Below are 17,663 nucleotides of genomic sequence, written 5' to 3' on the forward strand. Positions count from 1 at the left end.
CAAAATGGAACGATAATAAAACACTTATGTGGCAGGGCAGGCGGGGTCGTGATTCTACACACCCCGTCCCTTATCAGGCTAATCAAGCCTCCGAGAGGGATAAAGACTGCGGAGGATGGTGCGGGAGAGAGAGATCGTTAACAGACATGTCCATCATGTGTGTGTTTGTGTCATTTATTATTAATAATATTATCAAGTCGGTTCTCGCCTCCTCATTTCCCATCACACACACACACACACACACACACACACACACACATATAAATGATCTCTCTCTCCCGCATAACCGAGAGGCCTTTATCCCTCTCGGAGGCTTGATTAGCCTGATAAGGGACCCGGCCCGGCCTCCCACAACTTATTACAGGGACAATCCCCCCGGAGCAACCTGGAGTTAAGTGCCTTGCTCATGGACACAATTGTGGTGGCTGTGGGGATCGAACCAGCAACCTGGTAGGCTTAAACAATTTAGGAGCGGAGATCAAATCTGAACACTTACGAACATTTATGAATTCACATGTCTAAGAATAAGAGTAAAATTATGTCAGTGACAGGAACTGAGAGGGGTAAGAGTGGGAATGGAATCAGGAAAGTATCCCACGAGCCGGTACTCAAACTCGTGTCATCCACAATGCATCAGCACCACCATTATGTGTGCAGCACTCTAGGCTACGGCTCAGACAAATGACATCATTCTTAGAATTTTTTCACACTTAAGACTAAAATTATACTCGAAGTGGCAATGCATATGACCTATGATCAACATGCCAATCTGGTACATACTCAAAAGACTTGGTGTTAAGGTGACAAAAGTGGGTCTACAGAACATTGAAATGTGAGAAATGAACACTGCAAACTGCAGGAAATAAATATGCAGATAGCATATTTCAGCATTTTTATTTTTTGTTAAGAAAATTCTCTAACAAAAGCAGTGGCACAATAAAATAAGGGTCAGAATTTTTTTCAAGACTGTGTATCCAGTATATAGAGTCATTGCAGAAAGAAAGTATTCAATAATTTGCATGTTTTTACTTAATAACTGAACAATACAGATCATTAAGTTCTCAATAACCCCAAAATAAACATGCTGAATATAACAACTTTGTCAGAGTTCTGGTCATTTTCAAACTCTTAGGTATTCTGCTCCAATTAAACTTTTTTAAACATAAATGCAATGTAAATAATATTGTATTATACAACAGTTAGTTCCAGTCCTCTAATCTGATTGGACAATGGGCATTCCAAGAGTTCTGATGTTTAGTATAACAGCACTGGGACACTTCATGGTTTGTAACACTCTGCTTGTCTGTGGTGACATGCAAAGCTTTATGCTTTGGCTTCTTTTGGAATTATTTTCATTGCGCAGAGAACAAATGAAAGAACTAACTGGATACATTTTGTCTGAAATATATGTTAATTTACATTAATTTCTCTATTACAATACTGTTGTATAAACGCAATAATCACATTCACCACTGTGCTGTTGTATTGAATATCAGCACTACTGTGTGATATCGCTTAAATTAAAGAACATGTTATTAATGTATCATTGAATTATTGTCGTATCCTTCATTTTCTCAGCTAACCCTAAATTAAACTAAACCTTAGATTTGTTTAATTAAATAGGGGGAATTAATAGTGCCATATATGGTCTATAGCTAATGAGTATTACCCAGCCGTATTAGTAATACGTATAATAACTTTGTACTAGACATACTGAACATTAAGTGATTAAATGAACGTGTCAGTGCTTTGATGAGGTTCAGGCTTTGCTTTTGTCAGAAGATTCCGATGACATCACCACACCACCTCTAAAGCGCTGGCTGAGCTCAGCAGACAACACGGAGCAGCAGGATGTCTATGAGTGAAGAGGATGTTGAAAGTCATTTTAATTTCAGAATCTGTGCATCATAGTCACAACTGACATTCCTCAAGACATCAGATGGCCACTTCATTTCATTTTTGATTAGTACATTTCAATATTCACCTATTATCAAAGTGGTTTTAATTGAAATAGGACACTTATAGCACTGTGAAATTTAACGTAATGTCTCAATAAAACATTTTTCACACTCACTTTTTTCACACACATTTTTCAATGTCCAACAGTGTACAGTATATACACATGCATCACAGGAGATTTAGGTCTTTTTTGCCATATTTGTTCTGGAAGTAATGAATATTCCTACCACAGTGTCATTTCCAGCACATCTCAAATTCTGTATAGTGTTTAATAGGATTCTTTTGTGGAATGAACAATGTTTTTGGAATAAAATGACCAACTAATTTGTCTTGCCAAGGCAAATTTCATAGATAACATTTTATTTATTTATTTTCACACCTTTGCATTATTTTGCAAAATTACAGCTTGATTGGAAATGACGCCCAACAAAAATATTCTACTTACAAGTGATATTTAACTTGAATATGCTTCTCAAATTTCATCTTATGCATACTCTTCAATGACACATTTGTTGACTTGGTTAACAAGTACACTAACATTTGAAGGGCAAATGTGTTTATTGTGGTGGAAGTTACACCACGACTGTGGGACAGGTATAATTTAGCATTAGCATTTATTATTTTTTTTTATTTATATATATATATATATATATATATATATATATATATATATATATTTTTTTTTAAGAAATAATGTCCACACAACAAACATTGAAATGGTTTGTTTATCTCAATATTTTTTAGATTATAATATTTTTTTTAAATTTAAACATTTATATTTTTATAATGGATTTTCATAATATTGAAAGTCTGGGTCTGGGACAAGGCAAAAACTATCAAATCTGTGTATGCATTGCATTAGAAAAGTAACAATAAAATAAATGATGGCCTGGTATCGGAAGCCATTTAGCTGCCATTATAAAAAATATATTTCCCACTCTTTTTAAGGCACAATTTTCCAGGACATTTTACAGGTATGTGCCCAACGGGTGAAATATTTAAGCAAAAATACACGAGACCATAATGTATATTAAGGTTATCGGATTTTTTTTCCATTTTATTACCAAAATAGAATACAATTTTATTTGTGTCTAATCAAATAAATTGTTTAAATCCCCACTCCCCCATTTTACACTTCCATTTAAAATCAAGCTTTTATTTTTTGCATCTGTGTGTTTTTGACAGTAGTTTCTCACTTCCAGATAAGCAGTTTGCTACATGGTCCGGTGTGATTATTAAACTCCAAAAATCTGCAATTTAATTAAATAATTATATAGTATGTATGTATGTGCTGCTTTGTCTTCTACTAAACACACAAACAGCATTTTTAGTGTATTAGAGGCTTCACACATTCCTTTTGAAGCACGCAGCACATACAGATCATATATTTATTCAATTAAATTACAGCATTTTGCAGTTTAATAATCACACTAGGAAATATTGCAATTTACTTTGTTTAATGGTGCAATCAAACATTCCTTTTCATCACAAATATGTCAAATTCCTTAACATTCCATGTTTTATAGCTAATGGCATTATTATGTATGGATTTAGTGATTTTCTGTGTTTTTTGAAATCACAGAAATCATAGGGCCCTACATGTGCTAACCGTGGATTAAGTGGACTCCAGTCATTTAATTATTACATATTAATTCACATCCCGAAGTGTAAAGGCCACCCTACCACCTCTGGGTATGAATTAATTATAATTTGTTTTTAAATCAGCAGTCTGACCATCATCATTGAATGTACGTGACAGGTCTTCATTCATGACAGTCAACAGTTGATATTGTTTTATAAAGCACAGCTGCCGGCATTGACAAAGCAATACTAATTTGTGTATTTGACAACAGATATCCTGAGTCCCGATTGTTACTATTTTTTTTGTACATGTAGCAAAACCTTGTTAGTAAGTCAAACTGTTTCATTACACTACATTATTTTCCAGGATATTTCAGTATTGTTCTCATTTTCCATGACTGGAAAACTGCATTGCAAAATGCCAGGTTTTCCAGGACGTGTGGGAACCCTGACAAGTATTTCCGAGAGTTGTGTAATAAGATAAGATTTACACTCACTGACATTTCTGCAAATAGCTTCTAACTATTATATAACTATATTGTGGTGGTGGTTCAGATGGTAATATCATGGTACTTTAATATACAGTGCCAAGGTCTTACATGTCTTACATGTTAGTGTGTCAATATGAAATATCAATTTTAGATTTCCAAACATTCCTTTAACAAATAGAATGGAAATAGATCAAGGAGTCCTGCAAAGTCAGTCTGACATTACACAATTACAGAAGCAATTGAGCCATAGATAAATACATAGAACTGTGTTCGCCAAGATGTTTGGAAAATATATCTGCCAACAACCTTGAAAATCTGTGCACATAGTAGTCTAGATGCGGTTTTAAAGGCATAGGGTGGTCACACCAAATACTGAATTAGTGTTTTATTTATTTTTACTGCACTTTGTATAAAGTTAACTGACAAATAAAAATGATTCATGGCATTATTTTTGAAAACACCCTCACTATACAAAATTTTTCACAGCTGCCTAAAATGTTTGACCGGTATATATAAATACTATAGTGCTGAATGAGAATCATGTTAATACACAGTACCATTGTATCGACATGGTACTTCAAGATCTTTAAAAAGAATACTGTAATATGGTCCAAAAGTTTGTGGTATGGTATAAAAAAATGTAAAAAAAATATATATTTTTGAAAAACAGTATATTACATGGCAGTTTTTGGTACAATGGACATAATATGCAACTCACCTGCTTAATGTTAGCTATGTTGCGTGATTTTGCAGCCAGTTCCATGAGAGCCACGAAGAGTCCCAGTCCCAGACCCAGCGCCAGTAATAAGAAGATTCCCTTCAGACTGGCAGGCGTCAGTGGAGAGCTCTTGCCATTTTTAGCCACACAACTGCTCGCCCACCACTTACTTCGGAAATAATCCAGATCACCAGACTCACTCAGATGGAGAATAGCAACACTGAGGTTTTTTATCAAAGGAGAACCTGAGGACATCCACACACATAGTAAGACCTTACAAAAACATGGATTTAACATTGTACAAATCACTCTTTTGTTAGTGCATTCCCCTGAAATCACTGTAATGAACGAAAAGATGCATAAATTCAAATGTATAAGTAGATTAATTCTTATAAAATCAGCTTAAAAGCAAACACATGTACAGCAAGCACAAACTCACAAATACTGTATATTATTCATTAAATAACATTCTCCACTGAACATTGTGCATCATTCTGTATTTTGATGGGCTCTTTAATTACATTTGTATTTTGTTTACAGTTTTTACATGGACATTTAATTTCAGAATCAGAATCAGCATCTGAATGAGCTGTATTGCCAAGTCTTCTCAAATACACCTGGAATATTTTTTTTGGTGATTGGAGAAACAAGCAAGTGCACACAGAACTTTACAGTGAAACACAGAATATAAAACATGGTAGGAGTATAAGTAGACATACAAAAAAAATAGGACATATATCATAGAATGGCTTATTTACATGTGCAAATGGTAATATATGTGCAAGGTATGGGTATGTACAGTTTTTGAATTAAATATGAGTGAATTTAGTATCTGTAAAGCTATTTTGTTTTTTCCCTCTCTATCTGAAGTGTTTGAGGGATAGTGTAATGTACCCACCCAAAGGTGCAGCAATGCTGTAGCCCCTCATGCTGATGATTTCCGGGGCTCGTGTGAGGTTACAGTACTTCGCCACTGCCAGATCCAGAGACACAGACTCGCCAATGAATGCATAGTTTCCTTTTAGCGCCTTGCGAATGCCTTCCTCCGTACTGAGAGAAGCACTTTGGGCTTTCTTCATGTGCTCGTAGATTCTGTGGAATGTCGGGTTGTTGGAATTCTGTTCAAAGGCAGATAATAATTGAAGAATGATTGACATCTGTTGAGAGCACATCATATAGTTGTGGACACAGTTTTCATCATTTTGTCCTTTATACAGAAATGACTGTTAATCTATATAAACAGTATATATATCTGTACAGCTATAACAGATCTTATAGAAACGTTTGTGACTTATTTGCCTTAAATCTAATATTTTATCCAAGGATGTTTTAATTTTTTATCAAATTAATTAAGCTGCTGATTAAATAATCAAATAAATCATACATTTCCTGAAACTATAACTAATATATATATATATATATATATATAGGGACGCAATAATGTATTGGCTGCCAATTTGTATCGGCCAAATATTGACCAAATTAAAGCCATCAGCATATCAGTTATTAGCATGTAAACAGATATGAAAAACTATATTTTTATTTATAATGAATTAATAACACAATTAATAATCCAAATATTGGATTTAATTTCATATTTCTTCTCATTCTCATTCTGCCATAAATGAACGTGACAGTTGTGAAAGCGGCACTTTCCTATAGACTACATGAGGATAATCTGAAAAGCTTTAAAACTAACAAACTGTGACTCTAAGATCGGTATGATATCCATTAATGCTGCATGATTGATCGAATTAAGATTGAAATCACAATATGTCCTTGCCATATTACCAAACCCTAAAAGGTTGCATTTTAAAATATAGTCTGCATTCAGTGCTTCAGTTAGGGCTTTTTTTATTTTATTTATTTTTCTTACATTGTGGCTCTTTTAAAAATTTTGGCCTGTGATCCAATCCATGTTTTAATGGAAATAATTTATTGTCAGAACAGTAAAAAAAGCTTTTGTACCACTTAGTAACTTAATTCCTTGTTATATCTGTGCATCCCTAATAATAAATACAGTAATGCAGATAATTCAAAGACATTAAATTGTGACACGTGAGTTAAGCACAGAGTTCGTCAATCTGTCTGAATTAGATTTGGTTTGTTCTTAACCGAATGCTTAGCGTATGCATACAGTTGAACGGTCAGCCTTTCAAAGTATACTCCATATGACTGGGCATGCATCCACATGTGGTTGGCACATGCACGCTATGAGATATTGGACTATTTCTCTTCAAGAGTTTAGACATAAACACGTCTTCATAGTCCTTCAGCCTCGAGTTATACAAATGCAGGTATCTCCTGACCTCATCACACACGCTCTTAATGTGCACATCCACTGTTGTTGTTTCCACCTTCGTCTCCGGTTGTTTACATATTCTTGCACTTCTTCGTGAAAGCAACGGCTTTATTGTGAGTGTTGCCACCAAGTGGACCCACAAATTGGTGTAAAAATTCCAGGCGCATGCACGTTCAGAGTACATGCTGTTAGAAAACTCGGGCCACAGACAGACAGACATGCTTTTGGAGCATCTCACTGTGTTAGCATCGCATTTCACTTTTTAGGACTTTGTCAAGTTAAATGTAGTTTGAAATGTAAAAAAAAAAAAAAAACGGAAGACTGCACTCTGCTCCGAACCGCTGTCTTTGAAGAGCTGCCAGTTTGTTGTCTTTTCAGCTGTGTGTTGCCTGTACTGCTGGAGCCGAAATAACTCGCAAAAACAGATATGGTACTTAAAGCTTGAATTGCTCCATTGGATGGACTATTTCTTATTACAGAATTTACGTACGGTTAGGAGGTATGATAAAGTGACTGAATTAATGTGTTAAATCGACAGCCTTAATTAATGAAACCACAGTCAAAGCCATTAACTTGTGTTTAACTAGTATTGGGTATAAAAGTATTGGGTATCAAGTGTATGAATAAACTTGAGTATAATGTCGAATGAGTGGTGCAATAGTAAAAGCGCTGGACTACAGGTCCAAAAATAGTGAGTTTGAGTCCAGAAAAGGATGGTTTTAGGGTTCCTGTAGCTCTTCTTGTAGAGAAAACTTATAAAAAAAATATATATACCTTGAATGCACTGTAAGTTACTTTGGATAAAAGTGAAATTACCTGAAACTGATAAGGGTCATTCCTACAATTTGGTGGCATTTATTTGCCCAGTACAAGTTGTGGTATTTCTATCATTTGTTTTCACCTATTTTTACCTAAAAAATAATAATTAATTTCTACAATGGTTTCGGATACCATTGTAGAAATTAATTATTCACAGTCAGCCATGATTATTTTAAATCAATGAGTGAAAGTGTCAAATAACAGGACAGTTACAGAGATAAAGCTAGATGTATTCAGTGGGTCATGGGATTCTAACATGGCAGCCCCCATGTGCGGACCCTCTCCATGTTGAATAAAACAGCTTTTATAAGGTTACTGATATGACTGGAGTCTTCATTTTAATGTGAGTTGTCATGATTTCCTACATATATTGCAAAATTACAATTAATGTCTTTAGGAGTTTACATTTTTAATAAGGAAATCATTACGGAGGTCACCTTTAATCAGAAATGAGATTTATTGCCAAGTGTTCTAACGTTCACAAGGAATATATAGGAGAAACAAGTGAACGCAGAACATTACAGGGAGACACAGAATACAAAACAAGGCAAGAGTAATGTATTTGCAAGGTAGGGGTATGTATGGTTATTGAATTAAATATGTGAATTTATATATGTATTCACATTATTGCACTATGGGAGTCCTGAGGCAGTTTAACCGTTCATGTGGAAGATGGCCTGAGGGTAGAAACTGTTCTTGTGCCTGGATGTCCTGGCGCTCAGTGCTCTGTATCACCGACCAGAGGGCAACAGTTCAGAGATGGAGTGGGCAGGGTGTGTGGGGTCCAGAGTACTTCTACACTTCCTCACTCTGGAGACGTATAGGTCTTAGAGGGTGGGTAGGGGGGCACCAATAATACTCTCAGCAGTCCGGACTGTCAGTTGTAGTTTCCTTCTGTCTGATTTGGTGGATGACACCAAACCAGACAGTTATAGATGTACACAGGACAGACTAAATTAAGAGTTCAGGATTACATTATTTGTACTACTAATTTTACAAATAGTGTAACTGGAGTAATTTAACACTGATAGTCAAGGTTTTTATGCACATGCCTAAATGTATCCACTCTGTTATGCCATTGAAGATATATGTTATGAAATGACACACACCGTGGAGGCGACATAAGCCATTAACCAGAATTATTTCCATTTATTTAAAGTACATAACTCTTTATGTTTTCCTTTATTGTGGGATGATAGTTATATGTGGTAAAGCATTACATGTCCACCCCATTATGGGAAGAAAATGGGAAAATGTATGTAATTTAAAAAGGTCAATATATTTATGTTCACAGAAATTAATTCAGCAATAAATGTACAAATATGTTCACCAGATATCATTTACAGACCATGTAGTGGATAATTGTATTAACGTCCACCCTGTTATTGTCCAGGCTGACCCTGCCTATTTAACCAAATGTACATCAGATTTTTTTTTGATCTGATAAAGATCAAAATTAGGCATTGAGCATGGCATATAAAATCTTTAACATGTCCCTTTAACGCTGACAAAAATATTTATAAAATTTCAAAAAGCAGAAGTGTAGAAATTACTTAGAAATGCGTTGATATATAAATATGTCATTGAATGTGAAAAGATGATAATGACTTAAGTTCTGTCCTACCTTGAAGAAGGCAAAAGATGAAGAATCTTTAATGGTTCCATACTCGATCAAGTTTTGATTGGCAAGGTCTTCAAAGCTCTTGATTGACAGTTGATCGTTGTCTGTATGCAGCCATGAACTGAGGTTGGCAAAGTAACAGGCAAGCAGCAGTATTGAAAACAGCCACCAGATGGCGGTAATAACCCGTCCTGACAGGGCCTTGGGGTGAGGACCAGCACCTATCACACAAGCCAAATTTAGTCAACTTTTACAGATTCGCTTTTTGGGGTAACCAGTGGAGTAAACAGCAGGGTCAGACCCCCCACTCCCAAATATCCCTATGCCCCCCCAAGCATCAAATCGTATTGTCATACTGTTAGGATGCTGATGAAATGTGCTGGAACTGAAGATGCACAATCAAGCTGGTCCATTGGAATTAAACTGGTCCAAACACATTAAGCTGTTCCAGCAGGGCTGACTGTATCTATGAAGTTGATTTGTTGTATTGTTTCTCTCATTCAGAAGGGTGTATGTGAGGGTGTCTTCATAACCTCACTCACCAAGGGTACATTACCTTGAAGTGTCAGCGCTCCAACAGTATACCAGAAACTGTGTGACAGTGTGAAGGAATTATGTTCTTTCTCTGGTTGCTCCCATTCACAGGGGCTAATCCTAAAAAACAACATCATAAAACACATATTTCACAAGCCTATGACTGTTATATTATCCTATAATCTGCTTCTAATGATGCTCTACCACATGAACCTCAAAGCTTTATTGTTTGTGCCACTTGCATTGAATAGTTATGTAGGGTTGGGGAGTAACAAAATACATGTAACAGGATTACGTATATAAAATACAAGATATAAGTAACTGTATTCCACTACAGTTACAATTTAAATAATTGGTATTTAGAATACAGTTACATTCAAAAATTATTTTGATTACTGAAGAGACTACTTTGCATTTTATGGTCATTTGTTTCATTTAATATTTAGTCCTTTCAGATGGAAAACATTTATACATATAAATGATGCGATCCAAAGTGCATTTGAACAGCAGTGAAACACTTTCTTATGATGTGTACATTCATACCAGCAGACAGAGAAGTAAGTTTGAAATAAGTTTGGAGCAGAAGAAATAGAAATAAATCTTGTGTAAATTGTAAGCTTTATGCTAAGCTAAAATGCTTTCCCCTTCTGTCACTCACTCAACATTGTGTCGATGATGTGACACTAGGGGTTGCTCTTTTACATGCACGTTACCAGATACGATCATATATTTCTATCAAGAAAATTTACGTTAGATCAAAATGTATTTTTTCTAGTACGATCTTTGATATTAGGGTAAAAGTCGTATTCTCGATAATAATTTTTGTATTGTTTTCCTGTAAAAATATCTAAACAGCCTTAAAAACAAGATCAATTCGATTTATCTTGTTTTAGAAACAACACTGCATAAGATATTTAGGCTTTTCAGAGAATGTATTTTTAAAATGTGTATTTTGGCTAACTGTGAGTTTTTATAGTCAAAACAAGTGAAAAATTCTATCACTGCTGAAGAAGTAATCCAAAGTATTTAGAATACGTTCCTGGCCTTGAGTAATCTAACAGGATATGTTACAAATTACATTTTACAGCATGTTTTCTGTAATCTAGTGATATACATTTAAAAAGTAATTCCCCCTGTAGTTATGTTACCATTAACTTCACTTTGAAGTTGCTGTACATGGTTTTAATGGGATAAACTACATGAAACATGGCAGATATCACTGAAGCAGGTGTCCTCATAAAATCACACCTGTCTCTGAGATAGTGCTAAACAGCAACAAAAAAAAAAAAAAAAGAGTCTGGTGGCTGGCCCACACTTTTTAAGCCAATTTGAAAACTTGTCGAACAGAAAACACTATCTGGCTGTCAATCTTTTTGTGTGTTCATGAGTTAGCAAAATGTAAGTTCCATCATGACAACTCTCTGAAAGAATTAACATGTTAATGTGGGTATGACATATTGATAGGATACTGGTCTTCATCTGTATGCTGATGCTGCAATGCAAGTATGGGGACTTGCTACTGCTAGAACATGCACAGACATACTGAGTCAAGCATGTTGCTGCACAATTAGAAAAACACAAGACATGCTGCATCAAGCATATATGGCATGCGGAATCAAGCATGTATGACATGCTGCTGCACAATTAGACATAAATACAATCCCTATGTATAAGATCTAGACATGGCAAGGTGGAGGGTTTCGAAAGACCAGGGCTTATAAAACTAGTGACTTAGCCTAGCTATGTGTGGACTTATTATAACTAATGACTTAAGATAGGGATGTGTGCCAGTGCCTGATGTGTGCAAGACGCACTTCAGTGTGTCATAGTCAAAAGCAGATCTTACCGTGCAAGCTGATAGAAGAAAAATCCCCAGCAACCACCAGAGCAATTTGCATTTTTTTTTTTTTTTGTTTGTTTACTTGCAAACGGAGCAAATTTAAATGTTAGACAAAGAGAGATTATGCAAGTTAATTGGCAACCTGATTACACATCAAAGGCTCTATCAGCTTACACCATGTGAGCATTTTGGCTTAACATATTAAATGTGAGCGAGGTAATTGGCTAACAGATAACATCAGCTTGCACCATTCAGAGTTTCATGCCTGAACTTGGTCATTTAGCAAATTGGCTAAAATCACTTTTTATAATAGCTACAAACAAAAATTACTATATATTATGAATGTTTTTCGGGGGTATATGGCAACATGGTAACACTAATAATATTTAATAATAATATTTTAAAATATAAATTTTTATTGTATTTTTTGATCAATTAAATGCTTTGGTTAATAAAAAATCAATTTCTTTCAAAACATAAAAAATATCTTAGTGCTTCCAAACATTTGAAAGGTAGTATAAATAATATAATAGGCTATATAAATATGGTAATCACTCAGTATATGTAGTATTCCATTTCTGTAGTGTGGCAATGACAGGTCTCCACGATTATATAGGAAACAAACTACAGAGGTCACTTGTATACATGTGAATAGAATAAATAATTTCACTCAATAAGGTAGCTGTAGTCCCGCTTTACAGTTGGAAGAGCAAATCACATTCCTGATAGAAGCACCATAGAGCTGGAACTCCCGCCTTACATTTAAAAGAACCAATTGCCTGTTGATTTACTTGAGAATGTGCATGTGCAGTAGCTAGGTTAGCCTGAAAGATTGCAGATCCCTTTGAAATCAGTAATTTCAATGCTGTGTCACTGATGCTTTGGGTTATGTCCAATGGTGTAATCAATCTCTGAAACTATTTATCTTGCCAATTTTAATTGGCAGATAGCGTTTTGTGCTCTGCCTCCCCATGTGTATCATCGTGAATATATACGGTGATCTCCTCAGAATTTCTTTTTCAATGTACCTTTATCTCTCCCTTGTATTCTGCACTACTACAGAATTTTTCTGTACTGAATCGCCGTCAAGATCTGCACCTTTACAGCAGGTGGATCGGAGTTCACATCTACTCCCTTGGAGCTCTGGTGATGGCTACATCCTACATCTGCTGCTGAATGTCAGATGTTTGGAATTTCCTCCTGTGGGACAACGGACAGACAAAACCGGCGCTTTCTTTGCCTCACAGCGATTATTCTAAAGCTGTGGGCCTCAATGGAATGTATCCTTTGAATTATTGGAATTATTGGAATTTCATTGGAGTTTTCTGTAGCGTGTAACATAAGCGCTACAGCCTAATTGCATTTGTGTGTATTTTTATAATGTTTACAAGTATAAAAGAGCCTTTTGCTGAATGATGTATTTATAAAGATAGCATTTTGTAAATGTTTCCACAAGCACATGAAAACAAGCACATATCCCTCTGTCTGACGGGCACGAGTGCTGTTTTATGTAAAGCTCTGCCGATTGTGTTCACTGTGAATATCAAGACACTTTGCTCTCGGCTCGGTTTTCATTCAGAAAGATGAAGCTGGTCCCTCTCCTCTCACCATACTCCTTCTGCAGCTTCCTAAGAACCGCAAGAGGGAGGTGTGTGAGGATGGGATAAAGCACAGATTTGAGAAGGATTTATCACTGACTCAGCCCTTCGTGCCTCCCACATCAGGTGTCTTTGCCTGTTCAGTACAAGCACTGTGATTGCCTTGGCAGAGCCCACGCTGACACTGCGCTCGCCAAGTTTTATTGTATTTTTAATTAAAAGGTGGAGTGGTCCATTTTTGGGGTGTGCTTTCACCCTCTGTTCGGACCACACCCCGCTCCAGTGGCTTCATCGCATGAAGAATGCTAACGTACAGTTCACCCGTCGGTATCTAGCTCTCCATCCTTTTAAGTTTGATATGGTCCATAGGCTGGGGGTGCAGATAGCTGTGGCAGATTTCCTCTCTAAAAATGGGGGGCAAGTCACAGGCCGTATGATTGTATGTGATGAGTGTATGTGGTGATGTGGGCATGAACGAGCTGGAGAGAGATAAAGGAGCAGCCAGAGCCACAGTAGGGGGAGAGAGATGCACAAAGCTGACTGTGTGATTCTGATTGTGCTGAAAAGCCATTAGTATGTGTGTTACACTGAAAGAGTTTTTTAAATAAAAAGACTCATGTTGGATTTTTATTCAAGCTCCCGCTTCCTCCTTAATAAACAGAGCAAGAGATCTGTCACATAGATCTATTTGCATACCCAGAGACAATGCCTTGTCACCTATGGTATTTCCTGGCTCATGCTCTGCTGTGTCTGGATGCTCTAGACCACAAATGGCTAGCCGGACACAAGTATGCATTCCATCCCATCCACTTACTTCTGAGGACAAGGAACCTGTACTGCTATTTTCTCCTCAATGTCCCAACTGTGTTTTCCACAGTTAATAGAGCTCTTGAATTCCCCTCTGTGGAGGATTCTACTGAGCAGGGATCTGCTCATGCAGGCAGGGGGCACGATTTGGCATCCACAACTGGAATTGGGGAAACTTCACATCTGGCCCCTGAACGGTGTCCATTTTATGCAGAAGGGCTCTCAAAACCAGTACTCGACACCATATTATAGGCCAGAGCCCCTTCGATGAGACGTTTATACACCTTAAAATGGAGAGACTGGGTTTTTGCTGACTTGTTTTTCTTGAGGCAAGGTACCTATAATGCGCTTAACAGCCCACACTTCACTTTCAGCAAGAGCGCTTGGATGCAGGTCTTACTCCGTCTAAACTTAAAGTGTATGTCCACTAGGTGGTTGAGACCATCTGGCCATGTTACTTATCTGGTTTGGGACTTAGTACTTGTATAAAAAGCCCTCATGGCACTGCCGTTCGAGCTGTTGGATACTGTGAGTTTACGCATTCTCTCATTAAAGACAGCACTGCCTCTCGCTTTGGCTTCATTTAAACGTGTCGGGAACCTTCAAGCAATATCAGTTAATAACTCTTGTTTAAAGTTTGGACCGGGTTTGTCAAAAGCTGCTCTTAAACCCAGAAATGGTAACATGCCAACAATTTTGACCACTCCCTTCAGAGCGCAATTTAATTCGGAAGAGGTTAAGAGGCTTCACACACTATATCCCATAAGGGCATTACATGCAGATGCTGATCATACAAGGCAAATGAGGCTATCAAATCAGCTTTTTGTGTGCATAACAGGTCGCTTCATGGGCTTGGCATACAGTGCCCCATTGGAGTTAAAGCTCACTCCACTAGAGGCATGGCCTCTTCATGAGCATGATCTAATGGTGTTTCCCTTGAAGAAATCTGTCTAGCTGCAGGTTGGGCTTCCCCCAGCACTGTTGCTCAGTTTCACAACCTGGATGTCACCTCTCTCTCTCTTCCCAAGTGTTTATTTTGAAGGAGAGCTAGACTGTGTATTCTGTTGCTTACTACCAGCTTATTTATACATGCTCATTCCATAAGCCACAGTCAGCTGTCACCCTATATGAATTTCCACTACACATTCGGTTAGTGCCTTCACAATACATATTCACATATGTTAGTGATTTAAATCATCCTGCGATGCTGTGGTACCTGAATCGGCTAGCATCCTCACCATGTTTCATCATTTTACTTCTCCCTTCTTATTATGAAACGAAGAGTCGATTCTGTGGGTGTCAACTACCCTTTTGGCTACTAGGTATTGTTTTGTATGTGAATCAGTAGTACAGCATGATTGCATACATTCCCCAAAGCATCTGTGATACAGCATTGAATAGACAGACTTGAAAGGGAACGATAAGGTGACATTTGTAACCACAGTTCCCTGAAAGAAAGGAATGAAATGCTGCGTAAGCTAGCCACGCTACTGAATCATCGCTACAAGGACCGAGTATCACTCTGTACCCTTCAGTCAAATATACTGAGTAGATAGCGCTGTCCGTCACAGTACTTATGCCCGATCATATGCACAGGGAGGCGGAGCACTAAACGGTATCTGCCAATTAAAATTGGCGAGAGTTTAAAGCGTTTCAGAGATTGGTTACACCTGCGGAGATAACCCAAAGCATCAGCGACGCAATATTTTATTCCCTCCTTTCAGGGAACCGTGGTTACAGTCATAACCTTATTGTTTTTTTAGCATGTAATGTAAAGAAGAAACATTTAGAACAAACCATGATTATCAGATTTTATTGCATATGTTATATGAACTTAATATTGTTGTGATGAGATTTTGGTCTTTCTCTCTCTATTCAAGAAGATTGGAGCTTTATTTGTACCTAGTGACCTGACTTGCCTGAAAGGGACTTTGGTATATCTAAGAGTAAATTCTGCCTTACCGTGCCACTAAGAAGATACAGACAGAGGTCAACAGGTAAGCGACCAGCACACCGATCCACATCTCAGTGGAGAAGAGGTTGATCAGACTGAGGTAGTCTTCAGAGACCAGATCTTTTCTCAGGATGAAGCTAATGCCAGTCTGCATGTAAGGTTTTGTCATGTCCACTGCTGCCTCACGTTTTGCCAGAAGTGTGAGCGGTGCCACAGCGATGTCTGCTTCCTGTAGAGACCAACAACAACACGCAAACAAAGAGGGTTTTTGCAGAACTAAGGAAAATTAAGCTATTCCTGAATATAAAAGCCACAAACTCTCATTATCATTGCTTAACGTAATAAATTATTACAAAATTGAATAAATAAAAGCGAATATTAATTTTGGGACAACCTAGGTGAAAATTCAAAGATCCTGATATTTGTTTTCCCTTTCCTTTCCATTTTTCTTTTCCTAATTTGTTTTTCCAATTATACACACATTTACTGTATTTAATTTTTCTTCTCATTTAATTTGAATTGTTTCATAAGAGGGGCTCTATAATAAATAGCCTGTGCTAACAATTGTCTAAAGTGATTTGCAGCGAAAAAAGCGTCTGGAAGTTCAATTCAATTCAATTTTATTTGTATAGCGCCTTTCACAACACACATCGTTTCAAAGCAGCTTTACAGAATATCAGCATTAACAGACGATAAAACTGTAATGTCTATAAAGTCGATGAATCATCATTGTGTAATTTAGATAAAATAAGATTTTAATAGTGTTTAAAAATAATTAAATGATAACTATATTAATAACCCCAGTGAGCAAGCTGTAGGCGACTGTGGCAAGGAACACAAAACTCCATAAGATGTAGATTAATGGAGAAAAATAACCTTGGGAGAAACCAGACTCACTGTGGGGGCCAGTTCCCCTCTGGCTAACATTACGAATGTAATGTAAATATTAATTATGTATAGGTAAAATCATGGTTTAAAATGATTAAACTAAGTAAGTGTTAAGGGTCAGTGGTTAAACATCGATTGTGTTTGATCTGTATGATTAATGACCAAAGTCTTTGAAGTCCATCTTGATTAATTGCAGAAATTCACATGGATGCAACTGTCCTTGTTAATTGGCTGATGAAGGCTTTTGTTGGCAATAGTTAGTTTAAGCATTCCATTTCAAGATCGTAGTCCATCAATAGACCGAGGTCTATTGATGTCCGACTTGGGACAAGGGAAAACACTAAGCCTCATGGCCCATTTCTATTGGCCGGGCATTCACGGGGATGCTCGCCAGTGGTGTGCAGCATGCCGTGAATGTCAGCTGGTGAATCCGCCAGCTGCTCCAAAAGCACAATTGTTTCCCCTCCCATGATTGAGGTCCCCTTCGAATTAGTTGCATGGATCTCATCGGGCCATTAGAATGGATTGCACGCTGACATCGCTTTGCGCTA

At 37.0% G+C, this 17,663-nt stretch overlaps 1 protein-coding gene across 1 annotated transcript in view; it reads right to left on the minus strand.

Annotated features, from left to right (window-relative positions):
* Nucleotides 1–854: 854 nt before the first annotated feature.
* LOC127621274 (probable glutamate receptor) overlaps nucleotides 855–17,663 on the minus strand; it is a 47,525-nt gene continuing 30,716 nt past the window's right edge. Inside the window, exons 5-10 of the mRNA XM_052094799.1 lie at nucleotides 16,233–16,453; nucleotides 10,048–10,145; nucleotides 9,495–9,712; nucleotides 5,648–5,867; nucleotides 4,750–4,994; nucleotides 855–1,855 (exon numbers count right to left, since the gene is read on the minus strand). Coding sequence (XP_051950759.1) covers nucleotides 1,760–1,855; nucleotides 4,750–4,994; nucleotides 5,648–5,867; nucleotides 9,495–9,712; nucleotides 10,048–10,145; nucleotides 16,233–16,453 — 1,098 coding nt within the window. The 3' untranslated portion in view covers nucleotides 855–1,759. The remainder of the gene's footprint in view (nucleotides 1,856–4,749; nucleotides 4,995–5,647; nucleotides 5,868–9,494; nucleotides 9,713–10,047; nucleotides 10,146–16,232; nucleotides 16,454–17,663) is intronic.

This window comes from Xyrauchen texanus, chromosome 27, assembly GCF_025860055.1.
Source record: "Xyrauchen texanus isolate HMW12.3.18 chromosome 27, RBS_HiC_50CHRs, whole genome shotgun sequence".
Classification (NCBI taxonomy): Eukaryota; Metazoa; Chordata; class Actinopteri; order Cypriniformes; family Catostomidae; genus Xyrauchen; species Xyrauchen texanus.